The 27,035-nt window shown below is 43.5% G+C and overlaps 3 protein-coding genes across 3 annotated transcripts; 2 read left to right on the top strand and 1 right to left on the bottom strand.

The window, feature by feature from the left end:
* LOC117503196 (cytochrome P450 2K4-like) lies at window positions 1–10,267 on the bottom strand. Its single transcript, XM_034162396.1, has 9 exons — window positions 10,040–10,267; window positions 9,803–9,965; window positions 9,577–9,726; window positions 9,342–9,502; window positions 8,145–8,324; window positions 2,376–2,517; window positions 2,051–2,235; window positions 510–651; window positions 1–430 (listed from the first exon to the last, which is right to left on the bottom strand). Exons 1-9 carry the CDS (start codon window positions 10,232–10,234, stop codon window positions 189–191), a joined length of 1,560 nt encoding a protein of 519 aa, XP_034018287.1. The 5' UTR covers window positions 10,235–10,267; the 3' UTR covers window positions 1–188.
* Window positions 10,268–12,644: 2,377 nt separating this feature from the next.
* On the top strand, window positions 12,645–17,709 carry LOC117503195 (cysteine-rich protein 2-like). The gene is made up of 8 exons (XM_034162395.1): window positions 12,645–12,815; window positions 14,982–15,076; window positions 15,232–15,289; window positions 15,365–15,496; window positions 15,679–15,744; window positions 15,854–15,948; window positions 16,412–16,469; window positions 17,432–17,709. Exons 1-8 carry the CDS (start codon window positions 12,773–12,775, stop codon window positions 17,494–17,496), a joined length of 612 nt encoding a protein of 203 aa, XP_034018286.1. The 5' UTR covers window positions 12,645–12,772; the 3' UTR covers window positions 17,497–17,709.
* Window positions 17,710–20,256: 2,547 nt separating this feature from the next.
* Window positions 20,257–25,155, top strand: LOC117503162. Its single transcript, XM_034162348.1, has 2 exons — window positions 20,257–20,757; window positions 21,559–25,155. Exons 1-2 carry the CDS (start codon window positions 20,509–20,511, stop codon window positions 22,003–22,005), a joined length of 696 nt encoding a protein of 231 aa, XP_034018239.1. The 5' UTR covers window positions 20,257–20,508; the 3' UTR covers window positions 22,006–25,155.
* Window positions 25,156–27,035: the final 1,880 nt, after the last annotated feature.

Below are 27,035 nucleotides of genomic sequence, written 5' to 3'. Positions count from 1 at the left end.
GATTTGATGGTTTGATTAGGTCTGATTTCTGCAGCAAAACAATTGGTCGAGTTCCATCAGAGGTTGTGATTAGATTCAGAGTTTTTGATTTACTTTTTTAAATTCACACACAAAATAAATTGTACTCTGATAGACATCACGAGTCTGGACAGAACATCTTCCAGCCCGATGCAGAACGTTGCACAATCTCATGGACTCAATTCTCTGACAGATGTGCCGCCGTAACACTGGACGCCCCCCCCCACACACCGGGAGATGGCACAAAGCTTATGAGGTGACGGGTGGATGGCTGAGCCCACGCGGGGGGTCAGACTCAGGTCATCCTCTGACACTCTGGGTGGAGGAATGAATCTGAAGTGCTGGAGGAGGGTGGAGAAGAACATGAAGAGCTCCATTCTTGCCAGACTCTGGCCAATACAACTCCTCCGTCCTGCACGAGAGAAGGAAGTCAAAATATCATCTGCAAACAATCTGATCATCTGGAGAAAGTAACATCAGGATAGACCAACCTGCAGAAAAAGGCATGAAGGCGTCTCGCTTGACAAATTTGCCATCTTTGTCCAGGAAGTGGGCGGGGTTAAAGCTGTGTGGACACTCCCACTCGGTCTCATCATTCAAGACTGACATCAAGAAAGGGAACACTGTGGTACCCTGCAGCACACCAAAGTGTGGAGTGAGGGAATAAATTATCTCAAACCTCATTCTAAAACATGCAGTTTATTCAGTGAAGAAGCTGGACGTGGTGGTCCTGGTGTGCCGTGGTTACACGTGGCCTGTGCTTGTGAGGCTGGTTGGATTCCGGGCCTCCATCAGACACATTTTCTACCTGGCATCAAACTCTGGTGTGTGTTTGGACCCCAGGCTGGACAACAGCCCCAAGTCCTATAGTGCCTCACCACCCCAAAACCTCAATGGTCCACAGCAGCACCAGCAAGACCTTACTGAGGTGAAACTATAATTCAACAAAAATGGCAGGCTGTCATGCAGAGTAACTTTGTCTGAAAACATATCTTCATGCAGTAAATGGTAAATGGACTGCATTTATATCACAGTTTTCCATCTGCATCAGACTCTCAAAGTGCTTTACAATAATGACTCACATTCACCCCAATGTCAGGATGCTGCCATACAAAGTGCTCACTACACACCAGGAGCAACTAGGGGATTAAGGACTTTGCCCAAGGGCCCTTAGTGATTTTCCAGTCAGGCTGGGATTTGAACTGAGGATCTTCTGGTCTCAAGCCACTAGACCACCACCTCCCCTACTAGACTGTCACCTCCCATTGAACTGCAGTGCTACAGTTCAATGTTCCAGAAGAGCTACAGGGAGGTCCTACAGTCCAAAGAAGTCTTGCTGTCAGCCAGAAGATTTGAGTTATTTCCATCAGTCATTAAGAAAGATGAACAGGATGGTACTGTGTGGTAAATCTGTGTCATGTAGGCAGTTCTTAAGAACTGAGTGGCCATGCTGGAAGGAGACCAGTGAGGGAAGCCACCGATACTCCCAAACAACTTCTGTGGATGCAAGTGGAGAAACTGGAAGTGGTGCAACATGTGCGTCCCCATTTGCAGATTCATGTTGGAGTGGAGGATTGTCAAACATCACTTCTCGGTTCTGATTTTCCATGTGCCTTCTGGCAAACTGCAGCTGAAATTTGACATGTTCTTAAAAAAAATCCTCCTCTGTACCATATTATCATGAAGGTGTGTAACTGGTGATGCAACAGACTAACATTCCAGTTTCTAGAAGCCTGTAACACCTTCAGAGCTGTCTTGGTGGCTTCCCTCACTAGTCTCCTACATACATATGTATCTTGGACCTTAACATATCTGGGGTTCATGTTTCCATTTTCCACATCGTGCCAATTTTAGGATTGTGTTTGGATGAAGAACTTCCAGTTTGGATGGTATGAGTTGGTCTAAAGTCTGAGGCAGGTTTGAAAAATGTTCTGGATGCCTGAGGGTCTAAAAACAGGGTCATGTGTTGTCCTGGATTGTCTCCGGAGATCTCGAGTTCAGATGGAAAAATGTGTGCGTGTGATGATCTGACCTTCTTAATGAAGTGACCCTGGAAGGTCACGTCCCTGCTGGTTCTGTGAGGAACGGCCCAGGGGCTGACGTTGGCCAGTCTCTGGATCTCATGGATAACCGCGTAGGTGAACGGAAGCTGCTTCCTGTCCTGGAACTGTATCTGGTGATGTCCCACCACCCTGGCCAGCTCTTCCTGGACCTGGTCTGCAAAATCAGGTGAGGACAAAGAGACCAGGTGTATATCTTGATCTTATCTGTAGGGTTGCAGGCAGGAGCTGAGGTCAGAGTGTTTGGTTAGTTTTGTGTTTGTCTCGGGTCGTGGAGTCGACCTCTTGCTGTCGTACCCTGTATTTTTGGATGTTTGGCCATCAGTATCAGAGCCCATCTGAGGGTAGCAGACGTCGTGTCGGTGGCGCCACCAAATATATTAGAGACCGTCATCAGCAGGTTTTCTTGGTGGTAGTGACTGTTGGTCATCCCAGACTTCTGCAAGAACACAAAAGCCAAATGACAGAAAACTTTAGTGGAAAGCAGCTTCGTTGTTTGTTTGTCTGTCCTTCCAGAGTCGGCCACGATTGGCTCATACTATTAAAAAAACAGGCACAACTTTTACTACTGCAGCAGAGATTTGCTGCACCTTTTATTTCACAAAAAAGAATGTTTATGTGGGGGGGGGCACTGTGGCCATAATCACTTAAGCAAAACGTCACACAGCAAAATGTCACTGGCAAATTCCCACCTGACCGTCCACACTGTCAGTGTGGACGGTCAGTTTCCCACCTCTGTCTTTGCAACTGTGCAGGTGTTGGTCATATAATTAGAATATCATGAAAAAGTTGATTTATTTCAGTAATTCCATTCAAAAAGTGAAACTTATATATTATATTCATTCATTACACACAGACTGATATATTTCAAATGTTTATTTCTTTTAATTTTGATGATTATGCCCTTGGGCAAGGTCCTCAAAATCCCCTAGTTGCTCCCTGTGTGTAGTGAGCACCTTGTATGGCAGCAGCCTCACATCGGGGTGAATGTGAGGCATTATTGTAAAGCACTTTGAGCATCTGATGCAGATGGAAACGCTATATAAATGCAGCCCATTTACCATTCACAATCCCCCATAAGTACCAGACTTAAGAAAACTAAAGCAAAAAAAAAACCCAAAAACACAAAAATACAACAACAACGAAAACAACAACAAAAGACGTTTGATATGGCTCGGTCGATTTTGATACACTGTCAACTTTAAAAGTAGATCTTGGTTCAGAAAAGGTTGGGCACCCCTGCTCTAATGGAAGGGGATGGAATTAGTGCACTGAAGTGGTGGTTTGTTTGCCTTCTTGCTATGACACTTGAGAAGTTGGTTTGCTTATATTGCAATAATTCAGTCTTAACAAACACAAGATCTAATTTCACCATAAATTTGTACTCAAAATGGTCAGAGAAATTGTCAGGCTTTTTAAAATTACGATTTTACACACTGCTAAATGGCATGAACTGGACTTTGTCAGAGAGATGCACTACTACTACTACTACTACTAGTGATAATAGTAATACTAATAGTAATAGTAAATTATTTGAGACATTGTGAGGTAAATTGGCTAGTTACAGGGAAATAAAATAATTCTTTAACTAGTGCAAACATAAATTTCTATTATTTTTTGGGTGGAGTGTGTAAAATTAACACATGCTTCAATAGAAGAATATCTCATGCTTGTAACAAAACTGTTCCAAGTTCAGTTATTATTTATGTTTATATAACGGCTGAGTGGATCCTTGTCATTTGATTGGTGCTTTGTGTGTCACATGATGTCACATGGATTATTCGTCCCATTTGTGTTGCATTGCATTTAGAGTGCAGTTTGGTTCCATTTAGAGTGCAAATTTTGTTCCATATGTTTGGTACCATTGCACTCTGGGTGCACATGCATACACACATACACACAATCCACTCCGCTGTAAGCCGTCTGGATGCATGAAGAGCTGTTCAGATGAAAAGCTGACATGATCTTTGGCTGGACTGAGGAACTACACAAAGTCTTTTTTTTTTTATGGAAGTCCAAAGTCAGTGCACAGCATCACTTGACTACACGTCACAATTTGGACTATAGCAGCAGTGGAACACCAAAATGTAAGTCCCTTTTCTGTTGTTTATAAATTAATAAAATAAAATGACAAGGATCTATTTTAGCCGTTATATAAAACAAATAATGACTGTTTTTACATTCTTTCAATGGAAAATTATATTTGGTGAAAGCTGAAACAAACCATTCAACTCGGCTTTGCCTCATTAAATGGTATGTTCCAGCTTTCACCTCATAAAATATTCATAGCATTGAACTCATTTGTATACTATGATCCTTCCGTCCAGGGTGACCACAACAGGGATGTTTGCTCTAAACTTTGAGTTACTAAAGATCATAAGTTTGGTCCTTTCATCATTAAGAACAAGCTTTAGCTGAAGTTGGGGTGTCCTGAATAACATTAAAAGCATCTTGCAGGTGCTCAATGGCCGGGGCAAGAGTAGATGCACAATAGTAAATGACTGTATCATCTGCATAGACATGAACATTAGCATCAGACACATTTTGACCCAGGTTATTTATACATCGGGTAAATAAAAGGGGACCTAAAATAGAACCCTGTGGTACACCCTTAGAGACTGATACAAATTCATAACACAGACCATCATGAGAAATGCACTGAGGTCTGTCACTAAGACACTCAGAGTCCTGACTGAAAAAGTCTAATCTTTAAAACATTGTGATCAACCATATTGAATGCCATAGACAAATCTGTAAAAACAACACACGGTGCTGTTTCTTATCAAGTGCTACCAAGATGTCATTTACCACTTTCAGAGTAGAATAGACTAGAATAAACTTTACTGTCTGTCCCACAAAGGTCAGAGAAATTCTTCTTCAACAACTGGCTCATAAAACACAAAATACTCACACAAAACTTCACAAAAAAAAAAAAAATTGATTGCTTGTTTGACAACACAATTGATAGCACAAGTGTCTATCTGGTCTTATTAAGGGCTACTACAGCGGAGGGGATGAAAGATTTCTTATAAATATTTTTGCAGGCCAGGGGAACTCTGTACCGCCTGCCTGATGGCAGTAACTGGAAGGAGTGGTGGAGGGGGTGTGAGGGGTCCTCAGTGATCAGGGGTGTGAGGGGGTGCGAGGGGTCCTCAGTGATCAGGGGTCCTCAGTGATCAGGGTGGTGGAGGGGGTGTGAGGGGTCCTCAGTGATCAGGGGTCCTCAGTGATCAGGGTGGTGGAGGGGTGTGAGGGGGTCCTCAGTGATCAGGGGTCCTCAGTGATCAGGGGTGTGAGGGGTGTGAGGGGTCCTCAGTGATCAGGGTGGTGGAGGGGGTGTGAGGGGTCCTCAGTGATCAGGGGGTCCTCAGTGATCAGGGGTGTGAGGGGGTGTGAGGGGTCCTCAGTGATCAGGGTGTGAGGGGGTGTGAGGGGTCCTCGGTGATCAGGGGTGTGAGGGGGTGTGAGGGGTCCTCAGTGATCAGGGGTGTGAGGGGGTGTGAGGGGTCCTCGGTGATCAGGGGTGTGAGAGGGTGTGAGGGGTCCTCAGTGATCAGGGGTGTGAGGGGGTGTGAGGGGTCCTCAGTGATCAGGGTGTGAGGGGGTGTGAGGGGTCCTCAGTGATCAGGGGTGTGAGGGGGTGTGAGGGGTCCTCAGTGATCAGGGGTGTGAGGGGGTGTGAGGGGTCCTCAGTGATCAGGGGTGTGAGGGGTCCTCAGTGATCAGGGGTGTGAGGGGTCCTCAGTGATCAGGGTGTGAGGGGGTGTGAGGGGTCCTCAGTGATCAGGGGTGTGAGGGGGTGTGAGGGGTCCTCAGTGTTCAGGGGTGTGAGGGGTCCTCAGTGATCAGGGGTGTGAGGGGGTGTGAGGGGGTGTGAGGGGTCCTCAGTGATCAGGGGTGTGAGGGGGTGTGAGGGGTCCTCAGTGATCAGGGGTGTGAGGGGGTGTGAGGGTCCTCAGTGATCAGGGTGGTGGAGGGGGTGTGAGGGGTCCTCAGTGATCAGGGGTCCTCAGTGATCAGGGGTGTGAGGGTGGTGTGAGGGGTCCTCAGTGATCAGGGTGTGAGGGGGTGTGAGGGGTCCTCGGTGATCAGGGGTGTGAGGGGGTGTGAGGGGTCCTCAGTGATCAGGGGTGTGAGGGGGTGTGAGGGGTCCTCGGTGATCAGGGGTGTGAGAGGGTGTGAGGGGTCCTCAGTGATCAGGGGTGTGAGGGGGTGTGAGGGGTCCTCAGTGATCAGGGTGTGTGAGGGGTCCTCAGTGATCAGGGTGTGAGGGGGTGTGAGGGGTCCTCAGTGATCAGGGGTGTGAGGGGTCCTCAGTGATCAGGGGTGTGAGGGGTCCTCAGTGATCAGGGTGTGAGGGGGTGTGAGGGGTCCTCAGTGATCAGGGGGGGGAGGGGGTGTGAGGGGTCCTCAGTGTTCAGGGGTGTGAGGGGTCCTCAGTGATCAGGGTTGTGAGGGGGTGTGAGGGGGTGTGAGGGGTCCTCAGTGATCAGGGGTGTGAGGGGGTGTGAGGGGTCCTCAGTGATCAGGGGTGTGAGGGGGTGTGAGGGGTCCTCAGTGATCAGGGGTGTGAGGGGGTGTGAGGGGTCCTCAGTGATCAGGGTGGTGGAGGGGGTGTGAGGGGTCCTCAGTGATCAGGGGTCCTCAGTGATCAGGGGTGTGAGGGGGTGTGAGGGGTCCTCAGTGATCAGGGTGTGAGGGGGTGTGAGGGGTCCTCGGTGATCAGGGGTGTGAGGGGGTGTGAGGGGTCCTCAGTGATCAGGGGTGTGAGGGGGTGTGAGGGGTCCTCGGTGATCAGGGGTGTGAGAGGGTGTGAGGGGTCCTCAGTGATCAGGGGTGTGAGGGGGTGTGAGGGGTCCTCAGTGATCAGGGTGTGAGGGGGTGTGAGGGGTCCTCAGTGATCAGGGGTGTGAGGGGTCCTCAGTGATCAGGGGTGTGAGGGGTGTGAGGGGGTGTGAGGGGTCCTCAGTGATCAGGGGTGTGAGGGGGTGTGAGGGGTCCTCAGTGATCAGGGGTCCTCAGTGATCAGGGGTGTGAGGGGATGTGAGGGGTCCTCAGTGATCGGGGGTGTGAGGGGTCCTCAGTGATCAGGGGTGTGAGGGGGTGTGAGGGGTCCTCAGTGATCAGGGGTGTGAGGGGGTGTGAGGGGTCCTCAGTGATCAGGGGTCCTCAGTGATCAGGGGTGTGAGGGGATGTGAGGGGTCCTCAGTGATCGGGGGTGTGAGGGGTCCTCAGTGATCAGGGGTGTGAGGGGGTGTGAGGGGTCCTCAGTGATCAGGGGTGTGAGGGGGTGTGAGGGGTCCTCAGTGATCAGGGTGGCTTTCCTGATCCCCTAGCAACTGTACAGTTCAGACAGGGGGGTTTGGGGTGAGCCAGTTATTTTGCTTGCATGACTGATAGTGCGAAGAAGCTGATTTCTTTGATAGTGAGGAAATTGTACCAGGATGAGATATTGAAAATAAGAAGTGATTCAATGAGGGATTTAGAGACCAGAGTTAAAATGTCCTTGCTGATGTGGAGAGTCCTCAGTTTCCTCAGCAGGTGGAGATGCTGTTGTGTTTTTTTACAGTGTCACTGTGTGTTACAAAGGACAGGCCGGTGTCGATCTCTGTTCCGAGGTACTTGAATGACTGAACCTGCTCCACTGTGACGGTACTGTGCTTTTTCCTAAAGCCTGACTGATACGTAGAAAGAATGCCATTCTAGAACAGAAACTGATTTAATTGGTTACTAACCCATTATAACAATTAATGCGGGTGGTCTCAGTTAAGGCATTGACCATGGCCCCAACCAGGTACCAAAGACACCAGGAGAAGTGGCTGCAACACCCCCAATCACCTTTGTGTCCCCTCAAGTTGAGGTCCCCACACGGGGGCCATAATGGACGGGATTTACCATGTGTTAGAATGTTGAAGAATGCAGATGGAAATGTGCTGATGGAGGGAGTACTTTGAGGAGCTGGTGAATGTATAAAGTGAGGATGTTGGACGATGTGTTAGAGCGTTCAAAAAAAAAAAAATCCAGTGTACCGTGATGTCACTTTTTAAAGACGATGGGTTTACCAACCTCCAGGTTTTGCTTGTGAACCAGAAAGGCATCGACAAAACCTCTGCAGATCTTTGGATTCAGAGTTTCCTTGAGGCAGTTGATGAACTTTAAACTTTGTTTCTTGTTGGAAGCAGCCAGTTTAAAGAGTTCCTTCACGTCAGAAAACCATTTTCCAATCCAGGGTAAAACACTGTACACCTGAAAGGTCACATACACATTTACACACGTGTTTTTAAAACATGAACACTTAATATAAGTAAGTTGTCCATAGGTTCAAGGACACAACTGTAAGTTGATTTTTTTTTGTCTTATTTTAACCAAAAATTAACTTCTGAAATGAAGAAACAGTGGAGACCTTGCTGCAGGTTTGAGCAGCTTTTGTTGCCCTCTAGTGGGTGATGTGAGCATTTCTGCTACATTTCTTGCTTGAAATGCAAAATTTAGCAAAGCTATTTAAAAATGTCATAAATACATGATTTTTGGAACGCGGAGTTTTGACTTCCAGATATTAATGTATAAAAATTTAGATTCTGAGTTTTTACGTTTCTTGAGTTTTAAGATGTGAAAGTTTGCCAGAAGGACAAAGTTTCTCCTGACAAACACAATTTACAGGTGTGAACGACATTTTTATGAGATGATCCAAGAAATCCTCAGCTTTGATGACTGTAATTTCTGCAGCGGCTGTGTTTAAGTCACTGTACTGAACCATCAAAAGTACAAACACATATAGCATCACACACAGTATCACGCATACAGTATCACACATACAGTATCATACGTAGTATCACACACGTAGTATCACACATACAGTATCACACACAGTATCACACATACAGTATCACACGTAGTATCACACACGTAGTATCATACATACAGTATCATATGTAGTATCACACATGTAGTATCACACATACAGTATCACACACGTAGTATCATACATACAGTATCATACGTAGTATCACACATACAGTATCACACATACAGTATCATACGTAGTATCACACACGTAGTATCACACATACAGTATCACACATGTAGTATCACACATACAGTATCACACATGTAGTATCACACGTAGTATCACACACGTAGTATCATACATACAGTATCATATGTAGTATCACACATACAGTATCACACACGTAGTATCATACATACAGTATCACACGTAGTATCACACATAAAGTATCATACGTAGTATCACACATACAGTACCCTGGCTCCAGGAGAGCCCACGAGTTGAAGTACTCTGGTCGTTCCGTTCACCAGAGACGTAAACTCTGGATTGTCGTATTCAAACCTGCTGCCGTACACTATGGAGCAGATGATGTTGGAGACGGCGTAACTTAGTGGTTGGCTCGTGTCAAAAGCTTCTCCTGCATCCAAAGAAAATCAAAACAGTCACATTTTGTTTCCGTCTTCATGCATTTGCTTGAAATCAAACTTTTACCTTTAAGTTTCTTCAGCACTCCAATGAGGTGATGACATTCCTCAATGATGTTCTCCTCACACACCTTCCTCCCCATCCCAAAGTCTTTCAGGTTGGTCAGTGAAAACCGTCTCATCTCCTTCCAAGAGGCCCCATTAGACCACGTAACACCTGAGTCCAAGACACTGAAATAAACTTTCAACATTTAGTCAAATGTTAACTGTGAAAAGGTTGATTTCTTTCTTACCGTGTTCTTGACTAATTTCACCCAGTATTATGAAAGGATCTCTCTGTCCAAACTCCTCAGCATAGTTGACGAGAGCCTCTTTCACTGTCTTGTATCCTGCCAGAACCACCACTTTCCTGGGTCCAAAGTAGACCGTGAACACGGAGCCATACGTCTTCCAAAGCTGAGGACACAATTCAGCTGTCACCTTCTGGACAAAATGGACTCAAACTGACCAAAAACCTCAAAACATCTCACCTTCATGTAGGTGTTGTAGGGTCTCTTCAGATCCAGTTGCAGCAGGTTCCCGAGCACAGGAAGTGGTCTGGGTCCCGGTGGACCTGTCCCATCTGTCTGGGATTTGAAGGCATAGGAAATGGAAAAGATGATCAGTAGGACCACCAGAAGACCCAACAAGGACAGGGAACTGGACTGGAGAAGAAGATCTGACATGAGTGTGACTCGAAGGCAAAGCGTGCGCCGACGTTGTGTGTCCGTGTCAGAGGTGTGTAGAAGATGACGCCTGATGTGGTGGAATGCTTTGTTTTCAGCAGCAGCAGAGCCACTCAGACATAGCAAACTGCAAGGACAGATAAGTTATCTTTGCCTTGTCCTTGAAGGTCACAGTGCTGTGGACAGTTTGTTCTGTTCAGCCTCCTGAACAACTGAAACTCCTCCAGGACCCGGCGGCTCAGTTCTTTGCTGACTGTAAATCACAGCCCTGAAAATAAGGAGTTTTACCACATCACCTGCTCAAAGTGAACATTCTGCATTTCAGTCGGGTTTTTCTGTCCGAAGCGCACCGTCAGGGCACTTTACAGTGATGCTTCACATTCATGTAACCACCACTAGGGGCAGTGGGCAGCCACAGTCCGGCGCCCAGGGGCCCCTGACGCTGCCTTGCTCATGGGCAGAGAAAGGAGCAGACCCTAAATAAGCAGGTTTTTGACTGTGGGAGGAAACCCACACAGACACGGGGAGAACATGCAAACGCCACACAGGAAGGGTGGGAAGCGCAGCAGTGCTAACCGCTAACCCACTGTGGTGTTGGTGCGGCTCCTCTAAAGGCTCTGCTCCGTCTCCTCCTCCTCTCTGTGTGTTTGGTTTTTAGGTTACATGTATCTTGAAAGAAGCTCTTTGGTTACTTTTGTTTCCAAAGCTGAGATGTGGTGGTTACCAGGCGCCGCTGTTCCTCCTGCACCGTGACGGCCAACATGGGTTCTGTTTAGTGGACCTGTACTTGTTACCTTTGAACCCTGTGCATGCTTATGTTTGTAAGTGTTTAGAACTTTTGTACAAAAGGTCATGCAGTGTGACCTCGTGTGACCTCGTGTGCGTGCGTGGGACCTCATTCATAATGCACACAGACACGCCCCTCTGAAGGCCTCAGCAGCGTCCTGTCGTACAGACGTTCAGGATTCATCATGTTTTCACTTTGATGACTTTTATAAAGTATTTGCAGCGTAAATTACTATTTTTTAAAACTTTATATCATGTCCTTGTCATCATTTAACACTTCTTGTAATCCATCCATCCATTTTCAATTAAGGGTCACCCTGGGAGGTGGAGCCTATCCCAGCAGTCACGTGGGGGGGGGGGGGGGGCACCCTGGACAGGACACCAGTCTGTGTCAGGGACACACACAGACAGACAGACAAACACAGTCACACCTACGGACAATTTAAAGTTTCCAGTCCACCTAAAACCTGCATGTCTTTGATGTTGGGGGGGGGGTGTCATTTCACATATTTTTAAGACTGTATTTATCACTGAGTCAGCAAATCAATTGATTTGATGTTTTATGTCTGTGTAGGACAGGTGAAATGACGTCATTGTGTTGGTGGTGTTATGGACCGTGTTGCCAGGTTTTGTCAGTGAATCTGGACTTTAAAGAAATGCTGATAATATTATTTTTATTTATTTATTTATTTTTTTTGGGGGGGGGGTCCCCTAAAGAATATAGTGCTTATTTGATTGTGTCATTTACATGTGGATAGTATTAACTAGCTTTTCATCTGATCAGTCATTACTCAGGTTTGTGTCACTGACTACTTTAATGAGCCTCATAGTTGAGGGTTTATTTGTAAGCTAGTTAACAAGCGCGTTAACTACTCCAATATTCATCAAGCGCAAGAGCAAAAAACAAAAGTAAAAGTAAAATAAGAATAAATAAATATCAGCAGTTCCATGTTGATTTTGATTTGGTGAACCGCTGCTCTCTGCCACATACAAGGGATCGCTTTCAAACGGCTGGACATCACGTAAACGTGTTGTGGCTCGTTTCTGTGTGGATGGTCCATCACACAGGGACCTCGGGGTTTAGGAACCCTGCCACTGGAGCAGGCCCAGAACACGCCCAGTTTGCACTTGACTGTCAGTTAGATGTGGAAGAACCAGTTCAGTTTAATTCTCTTTATTTGGACACCAGGTGTCTCCTTGGTGTCTGTTATCCTGGATCCTGGATTGTTCTCAGTGTATTGGATGCTCCCAGACCTGATCCTGAACTGGCGCCCTTCACATATTACACAAGCAGACCAATAAAAAATAAACGGCACACTGTGAGGATTACTACTGTACCTCCCGTTCAGAATTCAGAAAAATTGAGATATTGGTGACATCACAAAGTGATAATGGAACAGGATCAAAAGAAAACAAAGCAGAAGAAAAAAAAAAAACAATACTTTGAACCAGATTCAGATCTCCAACATTTCCATAAACACTTTTTTTTTTTAACCTAAGGATCTTCTTGGAATCTGTGTTTTAAGGTAATTGAGTCCAAATGCAATTCACTGTACTTTTGCTTCTTTTAGGTTCGTCTTCTCAGGTGTGGCTGCTTGTTTTTCTCGCGAGATCTGGCAACTCCGAAAAGGGTAGAATCTCGTTCGCTGCCGTCATCATCTTCATCATCTTCTTCATCTTCATCTTTTGATTTTTCTTTTTCCGAGGGCGTTCTGAACCCGGTCCCGGGGTTCCGTCCAGAACACACGGATCATGTCCTCAAAGTGTCCGAAATGTGACCGGACGGTGTTTTTCGGTAAGTCTCCGTTTTTCTGACCCGCGCCGTTAATTCTCACATTTATTGATCTCCGGTATTTCTGTATTTTCTGTCACGTGTCTTTACGTGGATCCTGACTGAATCCGGGTTCTTATGTTCAGTCTGTCGTCAGTTTAATTAATGACGGTTTCTTCAATTTTGTTGGTTTTTTTTTGCCCGATCTCATCGAAATATTTAAAATAAAACGTTTTCAAATCGTTGTCCAGACCAGTTTATCTTTCGGCAGGTTAAATCTCTTTGCTGAACCGGTTCTAAATCACATTATGGCTCAAAACGGATTCAGAATCGCACCTCATTTAAACCGGATTAATCAATGAAATGAGGTTGATTTTCCTGCTAATTTACAGTCGACTGAAGTGAGAAATCAGTTTAAAGTCGAAGGGACTGAAAACTGCTTCTGGTTCTAGAATAAGTTCCAGATCAAATTTCAAAATAAAATCCCCCATTTTCTCTGACTTTATCCATCTGCTCCCCAAACATACTGACAACTGTGTGAACAAAATGTTGCAAATGTGCCAAATATTCTTCTGGACCTCAGTTCCAGAATGTATTTCAGATCACATGTAAAACTGAATCACCTGATTTCAAGTGGTTCAGTTTTCGAGTTAAAGGTCATTGATCTGCTCAGCAAATTTCACTGAAATTTACTTTTTGAGTTATCCTGCAAACAAACAAACAAACAAACAAACAAACGCAGGTGAGAACCTGAAACCTCCTGATTAGAGGTAAAAATACATTTCAAATGTTCTACTCTGGAACAGAACAATTAAAACCAGTTCTCAATGGTTTCAAACCTTTTTAAAATTGTTAGAACTTTTTCCACTATCAGAAACAGTGTGTTACCAACAAATCCAAAAATTAATAAATAATAAATGAATTCATACAATAATATAATAAATGAATAGAAAAATTGTCATAAAGCTTTGTTCCAAAGGCTGAATATAAAACCAACTGGTTTAGACTTTTTGGCTGCAAAATTTCACTTTATTTCATTGTAATTTTCTGAAATCTTCTCAGAATTTGCATTGAGACTTTGATACTTTGGACCATTTAGGTGATGATTCAAAAAGTTAGCTCGCTGTGTTACATTTTATAGAATTCTGCTGTCGTGAAGTTTGAACTGTTACAAAACAAATCAGCGTGATTTTACAGTAAGGTTTAAAATAAGCCTGGATTGTAAAAATACATTCAACTCGGTTGCAGCTACGTGAACTAACAACCTCCCCAGCCTCACTGATCCTCCACATTAGCTCAGGAGTTAGAATGGTGGGGCTCACAGAAGTCACAAAATATAAATTTGTGACGTCACACTGGAGTCAGTTTCCGACCACTTCCTGTCCAGGCTTTGGGACCACTTCCTGTCCAGGCTTTGGGACCACTTCCTGTCCAGGCTTTGGGACCACTTCCTGTCCAGGCTTTGGGACCACTTCCTGTCCAGGCTTTGGGACCACTTCCTGTCCAGGCTTTGGGCGTGGCTGAACTCTGGTCTTGTATTTGTGCTCCATTTGAAGTTTTGGACCTTGAGTTTGTGGGGAATTCTCTCCTGGTTTTTGTTTGTTCCACACCTTCAAAGACCTCTGTTGTTTGCTGAGGCGACTTCCTGTCACACAGTCCAGGCTGGTCGCTGAGTCCAAACACTCAGGACGTCGTATCAGGAGCTCAGAGTATCTGCCAGGATATTTTAGGAACAGAGACTGAACCGCTGCCTCCCACACACGCACACACACTCGCACGCACAGTGTGTGAGTTATCTTGAGAAGTGGTCGTGGCTTAAAGCCGCTAATTGTGCTGATAACTGGGCCTATAAAACACACTCTCGCACTCTGAGCTGTTTATGTTTCAGTTTTTATGCCATCAAAGAAAAAACAAAAATAAAACATTCTTTAATCTCCAAGTGAAAAAGAATCTGTACATTATAATTTAAATCCAATAAAATAGAAAACATAAAATAATGGACTGGCCTTTTTGGACACGCCCCTTTGTCTTGGTGGCTTCCCACAGTCGTCTCCTTTTGAAGATCTCACCTGTTTAATCTGTTATGTTTCTCACGAGATTTTTCACTTTGATCACCATAACAAAGAAGCGTGAATTCTTTTATTTAGCTATGATGTCATAAAGCAGTGAAAACAGTCCTTTTTCCCACAGCGGAGAAGGTGACATCTTTAGGGAAGGACTGGCACAAGTTCTGCCTGAAATGTGAGCGCTGCAGTAAGACGCTGACCCCGGGAGGTCACGCTGAGGTAAGACCACCTAGAGGAGAAACCTTCAGATGGTTTATATTTGTTGCTGATATAAAACCAGCTGGTGATGAACCGTGTACACTTTGGTGTTGGTCAAATGTTTCATGTGGATTCATCACTGCTGGATAAATTTTGTGTGTGTGTGTGTGTTGCAGCATGACGGGAAGCCGTATTGTCACAGGCCATGCTACGCTGCCCTCTTTGGACCTAAAGGTGAACTTTCTTCTTTTTAAAAGAGAACAGTTGGGTCGTCTGGATTTGAAGCTCAGCCTCTTGCACGTGTTTTAGGGGTGAACATCGGTGGAGCCGGTTCCTACGTCTACAATGCTCCTGCTAATGAAGCCCCAGCTGCTGTTTCCATGGAAACGAATTCCAAGCCAGAGGAGGAGAGAAAAGCCCCCGTGAGGGGCCCCGTGAAGGGTGAGAAATGAGACAAGCAAAAAAAAAACCTAACAAAAAAACCCACTGAAAATAAATTCTGTGTCTACTCCGTGATTATCCTCAGGTCCTTTAATCCCACACATGAGCGGCTGCTGCTTTAAATAAATCAGTAAAAATGCATGACCCACATCTGGGCGCCAACCATGCGGTTTGTTTTCCAGCTGCCAGCTTCTCGTTCTGTGGAGGATCAGACATCTGCCCCGGGTGCAGCAAAACGGTCTATTTTGGTAAGAAGAGCCATGTATTCATAATTTGTACCTTTGTGAATGCTGAAATGCATCAGGCCTGATGTGGGCAGTTACTATGGTAACCGTGTGTGTGTGTGTGTGCACACAGCTGAGAAGGTGTCGTCTCTGGGGAAGAACTGGCACCGGCCCTGCCTGCGCTGCGAGCGATGCAGTAAGACGCTGGCCCCTGGCAGCCATGCAGAGGTGAGCCACAGGGGGCGCCGTGGAGCTCTTCAATCAAGCTGCATGTTGTAACTTTTTGGTCCAGTCACTTACTTTAGAGCCCATTAAAGTGTGACGTGTTGGTTCAGGTGACCTCCTGTAATGACATTAATGTGCCTGTGTGTGGCGCTGCTGCAGCTCGTCACAGGTTACTTCGAACATGGTAAAAGTAAAGTCCGTTTTTCAGTAATCCGATATTTTTACTTTTGCTTATTCTGAAAAATCTAATTTGAGTAATTCTCTCACAGGCGTGTTTTTGTCGTATTCTGTGCATGATGACCTGGAAGCTGGAAAATTGACCAGACTCTGCTCTGAATTACACTCCGATTCTCCGGTTCGGGTTCAGGTCGCAGCCTCGAATCTGGTTTAGTGACTCTGCATGAAATCACAGTTTTAGTTTTGTATGAAGCAGGTGACTGAGACAGTTTTTGTTTTGTCTTTGCAGCACGACGGACTGCCGTACTGTCACAAACCGTGCTACGCCGTGTTGTTTGGACCCAAAGGTAGGACGTCACGTTCATATGAGCTGCTGGGGTCAGCCCAACCTCGGCATTTACTTTTTTTCCTCCTCCATATGTCACAGATTTGATTTTTATTGTCCAAATGTGCTAATTTTATTTAAAATCACATTATGTGGTCATAAATCTGATCTGATCTCCAGCCCAACTAAGCTGACTCAGATCTAAACCACATGGTTAACATTCCACCAGTGCACTGCAGCTGCAGAATAACAAATATATAAATGGACACATCTGGATTATCACCATCACTTGAACAGTTAAGGTTCTGTCTGTTGCTGCTGGCATGAAATACATGGTTTCCTTTCTGCCAATTTATATAAAACATGATCCCACATTATTTTCTCTCAAGTATTATTCGGAGAGGTTTGATTTTAATAATTAAGTAGTTGTCATTTTTTTTCTCTTACTTGGAAAATTTTATGCTGGTTCTTGTGGTGAGCTTGTTAAAGCTTCTTAAAGTTTGTTCTTTGTCTGTAAGTAAATGTGATGTTACAATGAAGCAGAAATACGCAGTGAACAAAAGTCATTACAAAAGCTTGGGTTCAAAACTGCTCCTGGGCTCACTGTCGCCACCTAGTGTTGCCACTTGCTGCATTAATGGTATTTTTTTGTCATCCCTCTGCTGAAATGACAAAGCGCCTATTCTTCCACTCGGCTGCTGTGATAATTTCACGATTCAGGCTTCGTGTGGGTGTTTTGAATGTTCGTGAGGTGTTTGTGGTTAAATGTGGGCGTGTCGAGGGCGGGGTGTGACGATTTTGCTTGCAGGCGTGCGTATGAATGGTTTTATCAGTCTGATTTTTCATACATATTTGTTTCGTATGAATCCGTCACAGTGTTTTACAAACGAAGCCCCTCCCAGTCAGTAACAGGTTGGGGTGGATTTAGTGATTCGTCTTCATCGAGGTTTCAGCTTTAACGTCTGCCGTTGTGTCGTCTCTTAGGTGTCAACACCGGCGGCGTCGGGAGCTACATCTACGCTGATCCTGAGGCCGAGCCACAGCCCTGAGACGCGGATGGCTGCAGGACGCCGCATGTCTCTTCAGGTTTCTCCGGATACAGCAACAAAGACACTATGCTATGTTCGGGGGATGATACCGAGAGGTTTATGTTGAATGTGCATATTGTTTGTCTGTTTGTTTTCGACTCAGACCGACCTGTTGTGTCCTCCTGACATATTCTTCACTTGATCTTGATTAGATAAATGAATGCACTGTCTTGTGTTTGTGGGTGATTCTTAGACTACGGGCACTTATTATGTCCTTTGATCATATTGTATGAAAAACAGAAAAAAGGGGAAATGTCACACTTTTATAGTTATCTTTACAATGAAAGTGTTAAGAAATTTGTTCTAGTAGTCTATGATGACTTTTTCAGCATCATTATATGCAAATATTGCCGTTTTGTGCTTGTCCCACACCCAGACTTTTGATCTTCAATGATAAAAATGAATGGTAAAGAAAAGTTTTTTCTAATGTTTTAAAATATCTCTGAATAAAATATCAGTAAAATAATCAAAACATAATTGGGGTATTCAATGTCATACAACTGTTGTGATTTTTTTTAAACAAAATGTAGTTGTCCCACACTGTTGCCATAATTTCCACCACAACACTGTAATGTCCCTTTAAACAGTTTGTATGAAAGACTGTTTGGGTAGTTTCTATGGAGATAAACAGTGACATCAGAGCACATGTATATAGCGCCAAATCACAACAAACAGTTGCCCCAAGGCGCTTTATATTGTAAGGCAATGGTGTGGTGGAAATTACATTTACAATGCCAGTAGTGCCCGTAGTTAAAGAATCACCCTTGTATTTGGAAGTTCAAAGGTCACCGTGAACTCTGTGTTCTGCCTCTGATCATAAAGCAGGAAGCTACGGAAGCTCGGCATCACGCTGTTATTTTCTCCTGAGGTTAAAGGTCACGGCGTTCGCTCTCTTACTCAAACGCTGCTTTTCGGATAAATTAATGATTCTGAAGCTGCAGGTCAAACTGATGAATGTGAAGGTTTTTTCCAGCTGTCGGGTAACAGTGTGGTGTCGCTGTTCTGTCTTTACAAAGGCTTTACAAACTAGACTTTTAAATTACCACAAATTTAAAGCTACAGTCTGCAGGATTTCATTAGCATAAATAGAACATATGTAGCTTTCAAAACCATCTGCTCGTTAGTGTATAAATGACCTGCAGCAATTAATCTGTGTGTTTTCATCTTAGAATGAGAAATTCATATTTACATGGGAGTGCCCCCTCATGGAGGCTGCCATATTGCACCACCGCATTCAAACAGTTGCCCAAAATCCAAAATGGAAATACTTGCTCTGCCTTTTCTAGTTTACAGATTAGCCAGAAGACTGGCAGGTGGGTGGGGGTGGGGAGCAAGAAGAGGAGCCAGTGGTTGCTCCACTGTACGCTGTCTACTGGATGCTAATGAAGGCTAACAAGGATGTGAAAGTTTGTTTTTGTGAACTAGAGGCTCAAACACATTGCGTATCACAACGGAGGATGAATCACTGTCACCAAAGAGCAAAAACATGACCAGTGATGACATAATGTATTCTGCAGTGTCACCCCTAGATGGCACTAAATCCTGCACACTATAGCTTTAAAGACCTTTGGATAAATCAAATATCTGCAGAACATCATATTTCTACCAATTTATTTGCAGTTTGTGGTTTTGTTTTATTGTAACTTCTTGATCAAAAATCTGTAAACCCATAATTATTTTCATGTGCAGTTTTTAATTCACAAATTGTAGAATGGAAATGAACCCCCCCCCCCCCCCGCGGGGGTTCTGGTGCTTTCCACAATTGTTAAATATGTTTATTAGTTAATATTTGAATTTCTGACTTCTGTTCAGTGTGAAAATATAACTGTGTTTCCGGAACAAGTTGGAGGCTCTGGTGTGAAGAATGAAGATGTAGCTGTACAGTGCCTATAACGTACATGTTTTTAATATGTTCATAAAAATAAAGAAGTCATACAAATGAATGAATTCTGATTCACTGATACCAAACAATCTGGTTCTAAATCTGATTGACTTTATCCACAACACCATGTTTAATCCATATTGACTTCAAACTGTTAAACACTGATGATCTTGAGTTGACCTTTTCACTCTAGGTTTTCAGCCTTGGGGTCATGACTGCTGGAAAGGTGATGTGAGTTCAGATTTGTTTCATATGAGCCATGTGTGGCTGCTTTAACTGGTTCCTTGAAGTCACCTCAAAGATAGGAGCACTAGGCCCACATTTTGACCTTGGCCTGTGACCTTGACTTTCCATTAGTTTTGATCATAATCACGTCACTTTGTCCTTGGTTGAGCCTCTCACATTCTACCAAGTTTGGACCAAATTGGGTCAAAAGAGTTATATTGTCGCAATTAAGAAATTACAATTGCTGTGCAATTAAGAATTACGCAGTGCACTTTGGTAAATCCATCCAAAGGATGCATAAAAGACAAGTGAGGGGAGCCACCAAGATGACATGAGAAATCTGATGTTGCAGCTGGAGTTAGAGGCTTCAGCGGCTGTGATTGGAGAGGCTTTTCCAAGGTAGAGTGGAATACAAAAAGACTTTGCCAAAAACATTCCACATCAAATCTAGGATAGAACTAGCATGAGTGCTACGACAGACCAGTTGAACACTTCAGGGATTACTTTTTCTACACTTGCACCAGCAATTTGGAGGCATGTCAATCAATGCTCCACACCCAAACAGTGGGTGGCGGTAATGCACCGCGTCGATTTGCAAACCGCCAATAAACTCGACAGAAGAAGAAGCAGCTTTGTGTTGATGCGCCACATCCCAATTTTCATCAACAAAAACAAAAAGAATTCCTCCTTTTCACTCACAGTATCTTCTGAAACGAACAGTTATCACGTTACTCGTTCGTTTGTTTACATTTTCCAGACGGTAAATTGAGTTTATCGGCTTAAATTTGCGTGGCGGTGGAGTTTGTAAGTAGCTTAGCGGTCGTTAGCTTTTTGTTTGCGCCGTCGATGTTTCCTCCGAGTCGGACATGTTGGACGGATCAGCGGGGCACGGAGACAAAGTCAGCGTCCGGAACGCGGAGAACAACAACCCGGTGATCGGAACCGGCGATGGGCTGAAGAAAGGAGGCCGGAAAGTGAAAGGAGCCCGAAACAGGCCGACTGTGCTCCTGTGTGACGTCAATAACAACAGCGGCGGAGCTCCGCAGCTCGGGAGCGAGCTGCCCTCCGGGGCCGTGTTCAGCCTGCACCACCACAGACAAGGAGCCAAGAAAGAGGTGAGGAAATACTCAGCTGCAAACATATCGATAGCAGCTTTCCTGTGAGGGAGAAATGCTCCCAGGGAGTGAGGAAAACTGCAAGTAAGAGCCATAACTAAAACCAAGTTTAAATAACTAGAACCAAACCAACCGTAAATAAAACCAAGTTTAAATAAGTTGTAACCAGTTTCAAAACGTATTAACAGCTTTTGAAGTCCCATTGAATTATTTTGTCCTTCACTGAACACTATTATTTATTTAGTGTCCTCTTGTATAAAATACAAAATGATGAAAGATGTTTTTTATTGGAGTTGAATAAATCAAAAGTCGTTCCTATTGGAGAGTACCTGATAGGACTGTGAAGTACAGATGGTTCTTTTGCATGGCAGCAGCTCAGCTCGACTCCTCACTTTTGGTACCAGGTGCTTCCTTTTTCCGTTTGTTGTACTGCAAACTTGTCAAAGGGCAGTGAGGTCATCTTTAATATGAAGATGAATGCTACACACACTAATCAGGGAATAATTCAGTCTTTGTGTTCTAAAACAGTGCAGACAGCATGACTTACTGGACAGTACTTAAAAAGTGACGGGTTTATCAAGGACCGTCCATGTTTTGCTATTACCTTAGCTCGATGGAACTGTAGTGGAGCTCTTCCCAAAAACAAGACACTACAGGATACAGGGTTTGGCCAATGGAAACCAAAAATGGCTGGTATAGTCAAGCTGGTACCATACCATGGAGAAGTGTGAAAAAATGAAAGCTTGGTGGCTAAAATGTCAGAAGAACCAATAATAATCTTTGTTTGTTTCTGTTACCCAGCTGCTGAAATCCAACAGATCCAGCAGACTGGATCGAGGGGTGGGGCAACCAGGATGTCCACCTGCCCGCATACTGGCCAGACACGAGCAATTCACTCAAAATGTGATGCATCGGAGCAGCTTGGGCAAGCCTGGTGCTGCTCATGCTGTAAGATCAAAAGATCACAGCAGCCACAGCAGACGTTCCTCCTCCCAACAGAAGATACCCCTCTACCCCTGCAACAGTGTGAAGCTAGCAAAGGTTCAGGCCAAAGCGGTGCCTGAATACCTCAAAGATGCTGAGAAGGTGTACGCTGGAGCCAAGTTCAGTGAGCCACCCTCACCCAGTGTTTTACCGAAACCCCCCAGCCACTGGGTCGGCGATACCTGCCATCCTTGGAGCAACCAAAGCCAAGAGCAAATGACTGTTCATTTAAAGTCACTTCTGAAGGTCCAAGTTGAGTCATGACCTCAGTGGAGCCAGTGTACCTGTCAGCTGAGGAACATCTGACACCAAGAATCTGAAAATTACCATTGAAGTAAACCGAGTTCACCCCTTTAACACACTGCAATAGAATGTAGTTTTTAATTAATTGTCATTAAATATTCTGTAGGCAGGACAAGGTGCTGCCTGCATCCATGTTTTGGTGAAACGGTCACTGCCTTCAGTACCACAAACGTAAAACCCTTTTTGGACATGTAAAGTGGAACATTGCAGGAATTATGTTGTCATGATTGTATTTAGACTTTGAAAGATGTCTGCAGCAAAGTTCCTTCATGACTCTGTTCAAATTACAATGTAGGATCATTTACATTATTGAGTAGTCGTTTACCGTTTAAAGTAAAATACCCCAAAAATATTTTTAAAACAGTCAATTTGTCCCATACACAGACTCAGCTAGTACACATAATGTCTCACATCGAGGTGAATGTGAGGCATTATTTGTAAAGCTTTTTGTCTGTTGCAGATGGAAAAGCACTGTTAAAAATGCAGTCCATTTACTCTTTTATTCCCCCAAAATTCACATACACACAGACACACACACATATATATATATGTGTGTGTGTATGTATGTATGTATGGAAAAAATTTTTTCGGCAAAAGCAGTATCTCAATGTAACTAGCTTAAGTCCAGGTGTTTGAACTTAAACTGCGTTTATGCTGATGTCATGTCCACATCTGCATCCACACTGACATGAATCATGAAGGAGTTTTGACAGAAATGTTACTTGAGCTTACTTAGTAAAATTTGTCGACTTGCTGGCAACCAATTGTCTGAAAGGGTCAGATGTTCGCTGGCTGTGTGTTGATAAATGACGGTTCAAATCTGACCTGAGATTGTTGAGCCAATCCTTGTTGCATTTAAAACATAACTGCATGGAGCTTCATCTCGGTCAGTGACTCAGTCCGAGTGTTGAAGATGAAAGGCACTTTTTTCTGTGATCTCTTCTAAAAAGGCAGCCTTGTGTTAATTTTTAAGAGCTCCTGTAAATGTACATAATATACTGTAAGCATATATTTGTGTCCAGTTATTTTCCATCTTCATTTTAACTGAGATTCTAGTTTTGTTACTGAACTATTTTCAGAAAGTCCCCTGTGAACTGAGGCACTTTGCTACAGCTCCTGCAGTGTCCGCTGAAAGACTTTTTACTGTTTTGCACTCAGAGAAAGGGCAGGGAACAGATGCCTCAATGTTCCAAAGCTTGACCTGCCACTTTGATCAACTCACCAGCTTCCAGATTTGAGCTGGTCTCCTTTCAGAATGGCTCAGGTCCTGAACAAAGCTAACAGCCATGAACAGAAACTACAAGCAGACAGCTGGTGACAAAGTTCTTCTGTCAGTTGGTAGAAAATGGAGAGACCAATTGGAGACTGTGAAGCTTCCCGAGGCCTCGGTGAACTAACTTGAAAAGTCTCAGGTGTGTTCATGTTATTTCAGAAATGAAACTGCTATACAAGTTATTTTTATGATAGCTAGATTGGAGAGCCAGAATCATGATAGGCTAGGCTAGTTTGCTGGTCAGCTAGCATGGTTGCTACCCAGAAGACAAATTCCAAGAAAGGATTTATTTATTTTATTTTTTTTTTTGCATTATCCATTATTGTCTTGTAACTGACAAATGAAAACTATGTGTGCTTGAGTAGAGTCGCATCTTAAACACTGATTATGTGGCGTGATGAGCTAATATTTTAGCGGCATTCACTTTGGACACTTCTCATGTGGCGTTGGCCACTGCAAGCTGAGAGTGGGTTTTCCCAAATCCTTAGACCCTTGACTGTGCCCCAGCCACACCCATGTTTAATGGTGTCAGCCCCACTGTGGTGAGCAGTCGTTCTTAGTGTTTTGAAGCGATGTTGACTTGACGTCCACTCGGCTAAGTGGTGCTGGACCTGTTGGTGGTGCCACACTGCATGAGACCACGAGACACTCCAGATGATTGCAGCCTCCTGTGAAGACAGCTGTTCACGTCCACATGACTGCATTGATTTGTTTTTGGTTCTGTTGGGTCGGATGGCGAGCGTGCACTGCACAATACTCACGAGAAGCTAATGTTTCATAATTGCATAATTTCTGAATGACGGCTCCATTTTCAGTTTGGTCATGTCTCTGAAGTCAGTGCTTGTGCTCAAAAAAAAAAAAAAAAAAAATTCCAACTGGTTCAGTGAAAGTTTTCAGGGCTTGCCATGTCGTGTCCGTAACAAATGGTCACAGTGGATCCATGTTTTGCACAGTAACATGAACACACCTTCACAACCAGCTGCCACCAAAACTGGCGTCCTACATCAGTGTTGGCGCCTCCGCTGGTTCAAAAACTCAAGTGAAAATATCGTGAGAGTAACTGTGTGTGAGCAGCTTGAACAGTCTGTGAAGATCCACTGAGAAAATTATTTAAAAAAATGATCAACATCAGTGTGTAACTTCTGTGAGCCCATCAGTATCTGAAGGGTTTTTGTTTAATTAATAACTAACCAATGACATGTTTCGGCACAATTTAAAAATTGTTATAATTAAAACCTTTTAAAGAATTTTTTGAAGAAAAAACAATTTATGGTTGTGTCTTTAAAATAAATCCACCGAATTTGAGATTTTTGCTTAATTTTATTTTGTGAAAAGAAATACTTGGAACACAAAAGTGCTGTATTCGAATAAGAATGAAAATAATTTGTGGATGGAGGAGCATCAGCGGTGATGATTTGTGTTTACGGTGGCTTCATTTGTCATATTTGGCTTGTTTTTCCAGGGACTTGTTTTCACATCCACCTTTTTTGTTCCATGTGATGTTTGTTTGTGTCCCCAGAATACTTTCAAAGCACAGTGATGTTTTCTCAGAGTTTGTACTGAATTTGAGCAGATGATCTTCTGGTGACGTGTCTGTTCTCTTTACACAAATAGCTTGTCTTAATGGAAATATGTTTTGTCATTAAAAATGGAAAGTTTTATTATGGGAGGAAACGGAAAAAACATTTTATTTGCAGTGTTTTAAAGTGGTTTAATTCCGGTTGAAAAGAATTGATCAACAAGATGCCTCCATCCAACAATTCGGGGAAAAATGTTTGTTTTATGAAGCGTTTCATACGTAAATTTAAAAGAATATTAAAATATTGATTACCCCATCTACATGATGATTCTGTGTTTATTACACACCAAAACACGTTTCTATTAGTTGGTCTCATAATCCTCATTATTTTACAGTGACAGAGAACATTAACAATCTTCAAGCCCTCTTGTTATTGGTGTTTATATATATATATACGTATATCTTTTTATTCACCAATCAAACATTTCCATCAACAGGGAATGTGACTCCATTCTGGTTTCTGCACCAAATCTTGAAGCTATAGGAGCTTTCTGTCAAAATAAATCAGTTTTAACCTCAAAAATTGGATCATGGTTGGAGCAACCCCCCCCCCCCCCCCCCCCCCGAAAGAAACCAAACCCAAAACAAAACAAAAATTTCCAAAGTGAGCCGAGACCCTCCTTTGATATCCTCGATTGTAATCGTTCTAAAATGTAATGGTTTTGGTTATGAATAGTATTTGGAATAACTTTTTGTCTGCTTAGTTTTATCCTCCCGGTCAGTAGGTGGCGGGATTACACCAGTTAACTGTTTTGCTCAACTGCCATTAATAAAAGGCAGTGATGCGGCGTCTGCTGCGTTGCATCACTCATTGGTCAACATAGGTCACGTGAGCATAAGGCTACGTACTCGTAGATTCCAAACTACGTTAACTACAACCGCTAACCTTAACCCGTAACAAGGCTGCGCTACGTACGAATAGCCAAAGGAAATGTCGAGCTTTATTCTGAAAAGCGTTCTTTGGGCGGAAGTTGTTTAAAGCTTCAGAATTTGTTTTTGTGGATTTGAGATTAAACAATTATTTTCTTCAGATTTTTACTGAATGGTTTTAAAATAATATCGTGTAAAGCCATATTTTTCCACACACAGTGTGAGAACTGCTCGGTAAGTAACAGAACTAGCTGCTAGCTAACCGGTTAGCTTGTTGTCACAGATGCTTTCTTCACAAAAACAGTTTTTTTTTTTAAACAGTTGAGATGTGAACATTAGAAATGGTAATAAATACCGGCTTTTGTAATTAACCCTTATATCCGCACTATGCAGAGTTTATGGTTACTTTAGCATTTAGCTTAGCTATGCACCGTTCTGTTTTCATCGATTAGTAGAAAATAATGGTCTGAGGAAATTTATTTTTAATCAGCTGTGTCCATTTTGAGGGGTTTTGCCGTCCAATTTAGTCAAGTGTTTATTATACAATTTATTAAAAACAAGTTGTTTTAAATAATTATTTTTCAAATCTTTTTTGTTAACTTTGACAACAGGAGCGCGTTTATATCAAATTGAAGTCAAAACTAATTCAGGTGATCAAAAAATTTGCATCTGAATGGTTGATTAACAGCAAAATGTTCTTATGGTAATCGATTTATCTTTTAAATCATTTGTCAAGGAAAACTGCTAGATGTCAGCCGGTCTGTCGTGATTTGATACATATTGCTGTATGCACTGTTTGTATTGGGCCAAATCACAACACAAGTTGCCCCCAAAGCACTTGACAATGGTAGGGTGTAACCTTAGTGACCAATACAAATGAAGAAAAGAGATTCCTCCATCAGGTATCTGGTCTTACAGTCCTGGACAGGGTGAGAAGCTCGACTAGCCGGGAGGGACTCTGAGTAGAGTCGCTGCTTCTTCGCCTTGAAAGGAGCCACCTGAGTTTGTTCGGGTATCTGGTGATGATGCGCCCTGGTCGTCTCCGTTCAGGAGGTTTTCCAGGCAGGTCCATCTGGGTGGAGACCCCGGGAAAGACCCAGGACACACTGGAGGGATTATTTTGGGAACACCTCAGAATCTCCCAGGAAGATTAAGAGGACTTGTATTATTTTTGTATTGAATTCTCAAAATATGTTCTTAGAAATATCTTCTTTCTTTAACCCATGCCAAAAAGACAAATTTTATAGATTCATCCTGTTTTGTTCCAAA

The sequence above is a fragment of the Thalassophryne amazonica genome, chromosome 21 (genome assembly GCF_902500255.1).
Source record: "Thalassophryne amazonica chromosome 21, fThaAma1.1, whole genome shotgun sequence".
NCBI lineage: Eukaryota > Metazoa > Chordata > Actinopteri > Batrachoidiformes > Batrachoididae > Thalassophryne > Thalassophryne amazonica.
Note: the sequence above shows the minus strand (reverse complement) of the source record. Positions and strands in the feature narration are given on the sequence as shown.